The sequence below is a fragment of the Cryptomeria japonica genome, chromosome 3 (assembly GCF_030272615.1).
Source record: "Cryptomeria japonica chromosome 3, Sugi_1.0, whole genome shotgun sequence".
In the NCBI taxonomy this organism is placed as follows: Eukaryota; Viridiplantae; Streptophyta; class Pinopsida; order Cupressales; family Cupressaceae; genus Cryptomeria; species Cryptomeria japonica.
In genome coordinates this window covers 509,238,073-509,250,786 of record NC_081407.1, presented here as the reverse complement: position 1 = coordinate 509,250,786, position 12,714 = coordinate 509,238,073, and the positions used below count along the sequence as shown (strand labels likewise).

Genomic DNA, 12,714 nt, shown 5'->3' with positions numbered 1-12,714 from the left:
TTTTGAAGTTCTCAAAAGCTGGAATATCCCAACCTATATGGGCACCAATATCAACCAAATCAATAGAGGAATGAGTTGTTGGTCTTTTCCCCGTGATGATTGGTTTAAGGCCAACTTTGATGGCACAGCGAAAGGGAACCCGGGACCTGCTGGTTGCGGTGGTGTTATCCGGATGGGGCTAGCTTTTGTACTGGGGCGATCGCCTATCTCTTGGGAATTCAGACCAATCATCTGGCGGAAGCTATGGGTGCCCTTCAATCAATTAAATTAGCCTATAACATGGGGGTCAACAAGTTATGGTTAGAAGGTGACTCAAAAAAACATTATTAACTACCTCCTAGATAAACACCAACCTTCATGGACGATTAAAAACATCATTGAGTCCACCAGAGAATTGCTTCAGGGGTCTAAAAAATGCCACCTCCCATGTTTACATAGAGGCGAATAGGTGTGCTGACTGGGCTGCCAATGAGGCAGTATGGAGCGAGCAAATTATTACATGGAATGGCGAATCGGAGCTACCGTGTGCGGCACGTGATATATTAACTTATGAAAGATTGCATGGTAAGCAGGGTCAGATTTGAAATCATTTCCCGACGTGTAAGGAGAGGTTGTGGCAGCAGGAGCTGGTTTTGTATGCAGCCGAGAAGGAGGTACAGTTATCATTGCAGGATCACCTCGCATGCTTTATGGGTGTTTTTCTCCTCTTCAAGCAAATGCATTAGAAACTCCCATAGAATTCTGGCGGTTTCTCACAGAAAGTTTATTGTGAAGGTATATGTTGGAAATTACAGTCGATAGATATCAATAACATTATGGGTGGAAAACGAAAGAGAACGAAGGCTACCACCATTGATAAATGGAGGAATCGTCCACAGGTCTGGGTGGTGCTTCAAGCTGCCAAGATGACTGATTTCATGGAGTGCATGCAGGAGAAACGACCCGAAATTACGAGAATCTTCAAGAAGGGTTGGAATAAAGGCACATTAACCATAGGCAACAGAAAGGTCAAGGTGACTGAAACTATGATCGTGGAGGCAACGGGTCTTCCAATGGATGGCATCAAGTTCTACAGGGATAGAAAGATTTCAGACGCTGTCGTGAAGAAATTTTCGAAGGATGAGGAGGAGAAAGCTAGACTGGTAAAGGGCAGCCATACCTACTTCTCGCCAAAGGTAATTAAATTAATTTGGCGAAGGGTTTTGCTTGCTATAATGGAATTTATCACTCTCGATGGTAGATGCACTAGGGTTTACAGCTACCATTTGTCTGTCTTAATCACTTTAGATATAAAGATAAAATTTCTATTCCATATTATCTTTTCTGCGCCCTTAATGTTGGGATCAAGGATGCAATATCCAATCCCAATATCAACCCAGCAATGCATGAAGGTTTGATGGTGATTCTATATAATCACATCAAGAACACTACCGTCCAACTAAATATAGCTAAGGTCTCTGAGTCGGAAGAGGATCTCGATGACTATGATGATGAAGATGGCAAAGGCTATGACACGGAGGCAGAGACAAAGGACGACCCCCAAATTGTTGGGTCGAGCAGAAAAAATAGAAAATCAAAGCATGGGAAACAAAACAAAGGGTCGGCCAAAAAAAAGCAGAGAGGAGAGGATGAGGATAGCTGGTATGAGGATAATGAGACTGATAATGACATGGATACTGAAAGTGAGGAGGTCCAAACCCTCGTGAGCCAGAAGCAGAAAATGAAGACTCCTAAAACTAAGTATGTGGGAACCAAGAATCGGTCGCCTCTCACGACTGATTCTAAGGATAAGGGCCTGATGGGGGAGGATACGACCATGAAAGAAGCACAGAGCTCTAATGCCAAGGAGGTGGGACTGGAAGTGAATCTTGAGACGACAAGTGACAAGACCCAGGAAGAGCATCACTTGGATATTGACCTATGTATCAATAATGACATGGATAGCTTCAAAAAGGTGTTCCTCTGGATGCAAAAGGAAATTACTGGCATTAAAACCAAGCAAGCTCAGGAAGGAGGAAAAATTGAGACTTTACAAGCTTTAGGCTCGGGTAAATTCAATTCTCTCCCTGATTGTCTCAGCGAGCATACCAAAGCTATTGGTAATGCAGAGGAGATCATCAATGCTATTCGCAATAGCTTTCTTAGCCTGGAGAATAGAGCAAGGGCCACTGAAAAAAGACTTGATGGAGTTGGGAACACGCTCAAAACAATTGGTGAGCAAAGTCATAAGATTCTTAAGGCTGCCTCGGCTAGTATGAAGGCTTTTATCAGTAAGCTTGAGTATGACCATGGGGATAAGGCTTTGGCAGACATTATTGATGTTAAGGAAGATACCCCAGAAGATAAGGAGACAGGGCTTGGGAGAAGAACGCGGACAAGCACCAGAAAGATGCAAAACCATAGCAAGGAAATTGAGGAAATCAAGCGGGCGGCTGATATGGAACAGCTAGAGCTGGAAGCTGCTGAAATGCTTCAGATTTTAACCTAAATTTGGGCTCTTTCTGTCGGTCCTTCTGGTTTTTTGACTAGCTGTCTCTAGTTTGCTGGCGTTCTGCTCAACAGTTGTCTTTTTCTTTGGTGTTGTCTTTTGTGTTTTGCTGCGCTTTAATGTTAATCTTTTGATCTTTTGGTCGTAATGGGTTTCAAGGGCCCATCAAAACCTGTTTTCCCATATTCAAAAACTATAGATTTGTTATATTAAAACATATAGAAATGAATATTACTAAATTTCTTAGTTTATAAAAATATAAATTATTTCAACCGTACTCATACAATAATAATATATGCACAAAACCTTTAGATTCAATTATTCTTCTTACCTTGCATTATATAAAAGTTGAAAAATGTCATCTCAAACAAAAAATCATACTTAAGTAATATATGCACAAAACCTTTGCAATCAACTACTCTTCTTACCTTGGATTATATAAAAGTTGACAAATGTCATCTCAAACAAAAAATCATACTTATAATAAAGTTTTTGAAGTATTCATTTTTTAGAGGATCTTTTAATTGCAATGATAATTACATAGTGATGTGTTTCTCCTAAGTAGTAATTCATTTTATTGAGTGCATATATTACATAAGAAACATTTTACCAATTATTTCAAAGGCAACTTGTCCATGTGGCTGGAACATGGTAGTTAGGTTTTTTAAGTATCCCCTTTACAACCACTTAAGCATATGCTTCTTCATTGTTGGATGCAGAATGTCATCGAAGTGGCTTTAAACCCTGCACGTTAGTTTTTGTGGTGAGAAAATTTTCAAGCCCTAAAACTTATTATTTAAACTGTTGAGGAAAAAAATTATCTTAGAAAAAACTTCTTGATAATTATCAACATCAATTTAAAACAATGTATCATTATAACACTAAACGAATCTAATTTATTTCATGTTTAATTGATGGCATACAACCTATAACTATTGGCTAATCACCATTTTTTATTAACAATTACATGTGTAGATTTATTAATATATATGAACCTACTTGCTACACAGTTGCACGATTTGTTAAGGTACTATAGTTCACAATAAAAAATCAAATAGCTTTACTCCTTAAGTTCTACATATAAATTTGATGGAATTTCTTATAAAAGTTGTATTATTGGTGGTAATTTGCAAAGTCTGTTTATAATATTCAATGTTACACTTTGTTTATCATGTTAAGGTTATGTTCTTGGTAATACGTAGACATTTAATACAACATCTGGTAAGTAAAAAGTAACAAGTTTAAAGAGGAACCTGATGGACATCAAGGGTTGGAGGAATTTCTCCATCTTGAGCTAGCTTCCCAATTAATATGATTCAACATCTGAGGGACTCTAGAAATCAAGATCATGGAAAATGAAAAAACTTTGTCAAAAGCCTAAGATCAGATAAATTTATTTAAATCCTTGGTGGTAAAGGAAAACTCAAGGATTCCATTCATGGGATTTGTAGGTTTAACTATTTTACTCCCTAACAGGCCTCTGGTCAAATGGACTTGCCATCTAGTGGCACCTCATGAGGCAGTCAAGGGTCGCTAAGTGTGGGATGTGTAATCAAGGATTCTTAACATAACTTGGGAAAAACTACTTCCGAACGATTACAATCGTGCACAAACAACAAAGTAAAAGTTGAAGCTCTCTTGGTTGGCCTACAATCAAAATTTCAATCAAATGCAACTCTTGGTGATCATACTATGCATAAGGAAATAACATGCCACCAATAGGAGAATCATTAGATAGCTTTAAATCCATTTCTATTACTTATTATTATCATGAAAGAAACAATGTCAAACTCTCTACCAATTAGTGGAATTGATGACAATAATGAATTGACCATCAATGATGATTTCAGTTTATAGTTGAACCTAGCTAAGATATGGATTAATAGTTATAGTCCATTCAGCCTCACATCATCCATTCCACATAACAAGCTCCCATTGGCATTAATAAAAAATCAATGTCAAGACCCAAATGTCACACGATTGTTTCAAAGTGGTTCTATCTTTCTTCTACTTATGACATGAGTTTCTCATTCTTTAGCAAAACACTAAATATTTCCACATCCTCCCACTGGCTTAGGAGTTATCAATCCTATCATAGTGGAGCTGACCAATATAAATATCTCCTCCATGTGTGTTGAACATCTTTCTCCTAACATATGATAAGGAGCTAACAAAAGCTATTGGTTGCTACTAGGCAAGCATGGGAGCAGCCATAGACAACATGTTTCCCATAAGTCTGAACTCTCTTCCATTCACAAGCTCAAAACTTCAAAGCTTGTCATTATTGGAACGTTTTGTAGAATTGAAACTAAGTTGATGTCGTTGGCAAATGAAATCTCAAAGATCCAAGGGTCTTTCAAGAGGGTGTTGAACTCCTACAACTTGTCTATGGATGTCTTGGCTCTTTGTGCTCTTGAGAAAAATTCTCATTGTCAAGAATAATTCAATATGTAAAATATGATCGAAGCCATTAAATTTCAACATTGAGCAGATTTAGCAACGTAGGAAGATGGTATCTATGGCATAGCTTTTATTAGCCCCAACAATATCTAACCATAATCTTTCAAGTCTAGCTTGTATGAATAGTACATAGTCTCTTGGTCTTTTTTTTTTATGGTCCAAATGTATATTGCTTTCTCTCTCAATCATTTTCTATATGGTTTGATCTATTAGCAATTGTCTTTGTTTTATCACCAGTCTAGGGCTATCTCACTAGACATTCCTGTAACCATTTTAGTTAATGTAAATTTGGAATGTTTCTATCAAGCCTCATTTTAAGACACTACTTCCATGTATTTTATATCATATTTTTTAAACATATGCCATGTCCCCTTTCCCAGTTAAATTAATGAGAGATCCATTTCTTTATTTCCCTTAGGTTGTGGGCTAAAGTTAAGAAAATATTTTAATAATTATGTATTAAGTTAGTCCTAGTATTGTTATTTTTAAAAACATTGCAAAAGGGCAACTTAAATATTAGTATTAGCTAGATAAAGTCATCCATCTACACGAGACATTATAAGGCCTTGTTGGTTGAAAATTTTGTACACCTAGGGGATGTGCAAAATTGTGGTTTCAGCCACAGTGTGTGAGTATGATACTCTCCTAATTTAGGGAAGGCTCCCCCTATCTACAAACTAAACTAATCTAATATGGGTGAGACAACAGTCTTTCTTCTTCTTTCAAGAAAAACTATACTCTTTTCTCTTCACATAAAAGTAATAGCAATTGGAAATAAATAACAACAAATACAAAAATAAGACTTTTTTGTAGGATTTTTGGAGCATAAAGGGAAGCAAAGTTTCCATGAAAGCACAAAGACCTCTGTCACTTCCCCGGGACGGGAAAACAAAAATGAAAGCACAAAATCTTCAACACTTCTACTGTCCTATCAACCTTCTCAAAATGATAATAATGTACAACACACAACAACTTAAAGTCTGTCTATATGATGCACTTCACCTTACATGCACAAATATTGAAAATAAAAGCAGCACAAAGTCTACAAGTTATCTCCTTACTTGAGTTTTCTACACTAGCTTCAAACCTGATAAACAACTCAAAGTCTACAAGACCAAGTCTGAAAACCAAACCTATATCTCCAAATGCAATTAACAACTCAAAGTCTGCAAGATTGAATTTAAATCCCTCTTCAACAATAGAACACAAATCACAATCAACTCCAGAAAATGTCGTCACGTAACAATTTAAATTGGCACAAAGTCTCGAAACAACTTGTCTCTTTTATTGAAAGCAATCTGATTTACATCTAAGTTCAAAGTCTTAGAGTGCACATACAAATTGGCAGAATTTTGTTGCATTGCCAAAAGATAAAAATTACAATAGATCCCCTCAAGTATTTATAAGAGAGGAGCCTTGAGAAAAAGGTGGGAGGATCCCAACTAACTTGAGAACTTCTCTCAACCACCATGGCTTATTCCAACTACAATCCTAATCTAACCCAACTTGTAGTTGCTTTACATGTAATTACATTTTACAAAAAAACAAGTAAAGTGACACTTGCAATTACAAATTTGACATTACATGTAATTTGTTAAAACAAAACTACAAATGCATAATTAATCTAAGTGTCCAAAGACACGACTCCAACTACATCATCCTTTGTTTCTGATGATCTTCATGTCGCTTCAGGATGCTAGAACTTGAAGTATTCTGGATTGGTGAAGACATCTTGAACCGGAACGAGAATTTGCATCCTTAATGATCTTTGTGTCCTTGGCCAACTAACTTTAACCTTATCTTCTTGCTTGGGGTAGTACTGGCTTTTCAGGAGGGAAGTTCATTGCAAGACTGAAGTAAGAAACCTATCTCTATATGCTCTCAACCATAAATTGTTGTTGTATCTCTTCTTTGTATCATCCTCAAATCTTGGAATCTGCTTGCAAAATAAGGCCCATGCCTTAATTTATTGATTTGGTAGGTTGTGTGTGCAAACAAGATTGACAAGGGAAGGGATAAATTGATGCAAAAATGAGCTCACAGGTGAATTTCAGGTTCTCGAAACTGCATTACATGTGTGGAAAAACAAGAGCATTAACTTGCAATTGTGGAGAACAAACATCCAACTTCATATGTGTAATGGGTAACCACAAGTTTGCACTTGTAATTGTGTAATATCTCGGATAATTTTTTTGTTTTTAGGCCAATAATAATTACAAACAAACACCATAACCCGTTAAGGTTAGAAAATATAATCTCAATACTGTTGAAAGTAACCCTTCCACTTTCTGATCACCAAGAGCCCAATCTGGGAGGGTGAGAGCATACGATGTTACGGCGATCCTTAGCACCATAAACCAACTGAAAGCTGAATACAATAATGGGCGGCAAGCCAACCCCTTCCGCTTATTCAGCAGGTAAACAAGAAACTCGGCGGTAAACCAACCAATTGAACAACTCACCAAGACACAAATCACTCAACCGCAATGTTTCAGCGGGAGGACTGAATCACATCAAAGCTCAATTCGACTGCTTATTCAGCGGGAGGACCATTACAAACATGAAATCACTCAACCACTTACTCAGTGGAAGGATAGAACTTCATAACTAAATTACAGAGCAAATAGGCGACTAAGCAAGCCTCTTCCACTTATGCAGTGGGCAAGCAATACCAGAAATGGTTAGTAGTACTACTATTTAACCTTACAATAACAGAGAGAGTGAGATTAGAAGAGTAATGTTGAACATCAAAGATAATAAACATGAAACTCTACTAACATCAAAACTGCAGGCTGGAAATGCATAACCAGCAGCCTATGAACCCACTAAATCACTCATATCTCTCTCAACACTCACCCGATTCACCCAAAATCAGTCCTAAACCATCACTAGACCAGCAACGATGAAAACAAACCAAAGCTAAGCTATCAAAACACCCTCATTTATTTGGCACGCATCCCAAGACACCATCTAAAACCCACGCCTAGCCAGATAATTTTCATTTGCTCTAATAAATTCCATACTCAATAAAACATGCCACAAACTTACATAATGAATCGCCAGTAGCTGGAAAGATGAATGAGCCGGTACCTAAAATGATAGAATCGCCTGGCCAAGAGGTATCAGCAAAATATAGTTTCAGCAACTTCGCGACCAGCAACAAGAAAACACTCCAATCCCACACAAAACACTCCGCAATCTGCAAACTCTCTCACCAACAACACTGGAAATACAAGGACACAGCTAGGTACTATCTTCCAAGTACGAAATTGAGACTTAGCTAGGAAGCCACACTTCGAAGCTCAGATTTTCAATCGCCAAACCGGCAACATAACATTGCAATTTCATAAGATATTCAAATGGGAGGCCAAGCACCTGTATTTATAGTTTTTTCCTCTGAAATTTAAATGTAAATGCCCTCAAATTCACCTCCAATTTGCATTTCATTTCACTCACACATGGCGTCCAAATGACATTTCGTTTCATTTCCCAAGGTGGGCGTCCAAGTTGCATTTTTACCAATAATTTAAACAAGTTCGAACTTGCCTAAGTCTTCAATAATAACATAATGCATTCTTCAAATTTCAATGCCTATCTTAGGAAAATATAACATTGATATTAGATATAAATGTTTTTTCCTAAGTCGCCCAATATATCATTAATCAGTAATAAAATAATTAAATATTAAACCTTAGGATAAGGAAATAATATTTAATTAAATCACTTATGACTCCAATACTGATTATCAACAAAATCTAGGATAAAGTTGAGCAATGAAGACCACTGAACTGCTACAGGATCAGGACCCCTTCCAAACTGCTAAAAATAGAATTGCTCAATACTGCCACTTACTAAAAATAGTAAGTCATGAAATACTCCTCCGAAAAACATGATCTTCGTACCCGAAGAAAGAGCTTGGAAAGCTTAGTAAGACAACATCATCCAAACAGTCAAACCCTAACTTACTAAAAATAGTAATTTCTCACTTCACCAAAGAATCAAATGCATGTTATACCACCCTGGAGCTCATGAAAAACCCAGAAGGAAACCATGGATAGAACTGAAGAATTCCCTCCTGGTAAACCCTAAAAGCTCGAGCAGAACTCCACAAAAGTTGGAAACCCTAATTCTCCTTTCCAAATAGCCTACGGGTCTCCGAAATAGGTCAATGGACCACTGAACTAATCACTGCGGAGAAGGGGACATTACAAATTGGACCTTTAAGACTCATTTTTAAATGGTATTTTATTGCATTTTGGAACAATTTCAGGTTCTGGAAGGCTGATTGCAAGTGAAGACACAACTGCAATCGGGTTTTAAAATTCCGACTGCAAGTAGACTTTAAATGGGAAAAATGGATGAAGGTGTGAAATGAGTGGATGAAATGGTGGGAATAGGGATTTTGATATGTGGGAAATGATGGGAATGAAGCTGATGAGCATGTACATTTATGGGAAGAAATATTTTCAACTTGACAACTTGGAAAAAGGGAAAAACTTCAACTTGTAATCAGATTTGTAAAACCCGAAATCAAAAGAATGAGTCTCATGGCAATTCCTCAACATTTGTAAATTTTGTGAAAAGAAGATTAACTATTTTTACCAAAGGGGGAAGGTCAACATTACCACAGTTACTTGTAATCGGGTCTTGAAAACCCGAATACAAGTAAATAGGAAAAATGAAAGAGGGGAAAATTGTTGAGCCCCTTGCGGATAAGCCACATGGGGAAATGCAAGTTGTTGATTATAGGGTTACAAAGATAGAATTGGGTAAACAAACGCATGAAGTTGTTGATTATAGGGTTACAAGGATAGAATTGGGTAAACAAATGCATGAAGTGGTCAAGCATGATGCTCAACAATCTGTAGCTTCACTAGTACAGCGGTATGATGAACTTCTAGCAAAGAAAGACAAGCTAGAAGAGGAGAATAGGCAACTTGTTGCAACTATTCATAAAATTACGAAACCTATTGGTGAAGGGAGTAATCCTACAAGTTCTTCTGGTTCACAAGAATCAATTCGAGGAGTTGAAAGAGTTGCTCAGAAAGTGCACGCGTTGGATTCTTGGGTGGATCAACTTCATGATCTATGTGCACAAGTGTTGAAAGACATTTTCCAAATGATGGTTAAGTTGGAGACCATTGAAGAAAAATTGAATCATACCTCCGAGACTTTCAAACAGAATTTGGAAAGGGTTGAAAGTAGCTTGACAATTTGGCACACAATGCCTCGACAATAGTTGAGTGTTCTTCAGGAGCATGCCATTATTCCTTCCAGGGTCATGTATTTGGAATTTGAGGAACTTCTAGAGAACAAAGCCCTTGTTCTCAAATCCCTCATTGAGGAGATTGATGATGGGTCATGTATTTTGAAAATTTACGATGAAGATGGGGACCGAGGGCTAAAGCCCAAGAAGAGTTAGGAGCATTGTGCTCCATAGGAGAGGCCTCCGAAAGCGTGTCAGGGACAGGAGAAGGCCCAATCGGAAGTGCACCTGATACTGGTACTACATTCACAACAATGGGTGCCATAGCTCGCTTTGCTCGAGGAGTAGTTGGAGGAACAGAGGGTGTGTGCACAAGCTATGAAGTAGGAGCAAGCAGTGAAAAACAAGCATGAGGGGAGCACTTCACCTTCTCATATCGAGTAGGACGGGGAATATCAGCCACGATCGGGAGCTTGAAGGGAGGCCGGGCCGCAGACTTTGACAACACGGTGCCTTTCCCTTGTTTGCACTAGGTGCAGTCATAGGAACAAAAGACACCACAGGAGGCTATGTAGTCCTGGGCGGATGAGGAGGTCTACTCGGAGGAACGGACTTAACCTCAGCCCCCGACGACGAAGGGGCATAAGACACTACCCGCTCTAACATAGGAATAGACAGAGTAGAGGTTGATGCAGGAAAAGGCAACGAATAGCTAGAGTGGACCGATTTAGGAGCCAACTCCCTCGTTTTATATGGAAAATATGCTCTATACATTAGGTCACCACGGGGAAGATCAGAGCAGGCCAAAAATGATCTAACGAAAAAACCCCATGGGCTACCAGTGGTCAATACCTAGTATCTTGGATGACATGTGAACCCTCATTAGGAAACTTTAAGCACTTACGGATCACCGATGGGACCGCATCCATAGCAATCAACCAAGGAATAGCTATTTTAGGACGAAAGAGGTACGACTCGAGAATGATAACGAACGTAGTAAAACAACCTTGGGTTCCCTGAGGACTGTCAAGGTTATACTACGCTAAGGAGAAAGAGACAACCCATTATGCATTCTCAAGGTAGCACAACACTCATCATATTTCGGCCTATGCCATCCATTTACAAACAAAGTCTCCTCTATGATGACATCGACTCTGCACGAAGAATCAACCATTACACCCATAACAGTTTGACCATTAAGCTTCGCAAGGATGTACAAAGGAGCAGGCTCTCCACAATATGGGCCACTAGAAGGGTGAATGATATGTCAGAGATTTTCATCTTTTGCCTAGGAGGCAAGATCGGAGTGATAGTAACCATATTAACGTATGTACTAGACCCGAATCCGATGCAGAGATAAAGTTAGACGAATGCAATGGAAAAGGATCTGTGTAAATCTGCAACTCACTATTCATCTTATCAACAAACTTATTGGATTTATGTTTCCTATCACCGACCTTTATAGCTCCACTATATGTCTAAGACGATAACAACGCTTAGTCTCATGACCAAGCACATAGTAATATTGACAAAATTTAGAGCCATCATACCAATGAGGGTATGGTCTGTTGTCAAAAAGAGGTCTAATCTCCGAGAGGGTTATGAGATTGTCTTTTAGCAATTTTTGCATTATCCTCAAATAGGAGTCATTCAACTTGGTGAAGGCCTTATTACGCTATGGTTCTCGTGCATAAGCTATTGGTTGTGTAGCTACGACATTAGCCACAACTTTGTTCTTTCTAGACCCTTTTGTGGACATGCCCCCAAAAGCACCAGTACGAGGGTTCGAAGTGGATTCTCCAAACTGAGTCATCATATGCTTGTAATCGGTGAGTGCAGAAAAAAAGTGAGCGAAATTTTGATATCGTTTAAGAGACAACTCCCTCAATGTTGGCTACAGATTTCCATTGAATATTCTCTGCAAGTCATTATTTGGCAAGGCAAAAGGGATTCTAGTAGAGATAGATTGATATCAAGAAATGAAATATGTAACCTTCTCATTTGGCTTTTGTTTACAATGAACAAGGTCTGCGATGGTGACCCTGCTACCAATGTTAGCTTGGAATTGTTTGAGGAATAGATCCATAAGCTGATCAAATGGCTGGATAGAGTGATCAAGTAATGAGTTGTACCATTCTAATGCTGTCCCCTTGAGGGAATGCGAGAAAAGCTTAAGCAGGACAAAATCTACAGTATGGTAATCGCTACAGCACGTTAGGATCACCATCTCCATTGAATCGATCAAACTTCAATGCCTCGGCCCCCTATGGAAGGAGAGTGTTAAGGATGGTAACATCGAGCAGGCTCTTACGGTAATAAGTAGGCATCGAAGACTGGCCAGAGGCGGACGCAAGGTTTGTGAGTTGCTGCCATAATTGTTCCATATTCTACAAGATGGTGTTCGGGACAGGATTAGCAGGAGGAGATGGAGGACCACGCTCGCCACCACCTCCATCAACAATAGCATGAGGACCAGTACCACCCCTAGGGATAGTACCAGCACTTTACCAACACTGATAGAAGCAGTATGTGTCGCAACAGAAGTGGTAGTGGAACTACT

The 12,714-nt window shown here is 38.7% G+C and overlaps 1 protein-coding gene across 4 annotated transcripts in view; it reads right to left on the bottom strand.

The window, feature by feature from the left end:
* Nucleotides 1-2,948: 2,948 nt before the first annotated feature.
* LOC131044855 (uncharacterized) overlaps nucleotides 2,949-12,714 on the bottom strand; it is a 168,390-nt gene continuing 158,624 nt past the window's right edge. Inside the window, exon 6 of one of the 4 annotated variants that reach the window (XM_057978333.2) lies at nucleotides 2,949-3,232. In XM_057978333.2, coding sequence (XP_057834316.1) covers nucleotides 3,212-3,232 — 21 coding nt within the window. In that variant the 3' untranslated portion in view covers nucleotides 2,949-3,211. The remainder of the gene's footprint in view (nucleotides 3,233-12,714) is intronic. The other 3 variants (XM_057978336.2, XM_057978325.2, XR_009105721.2) reach the window with 3 other exon arrangements.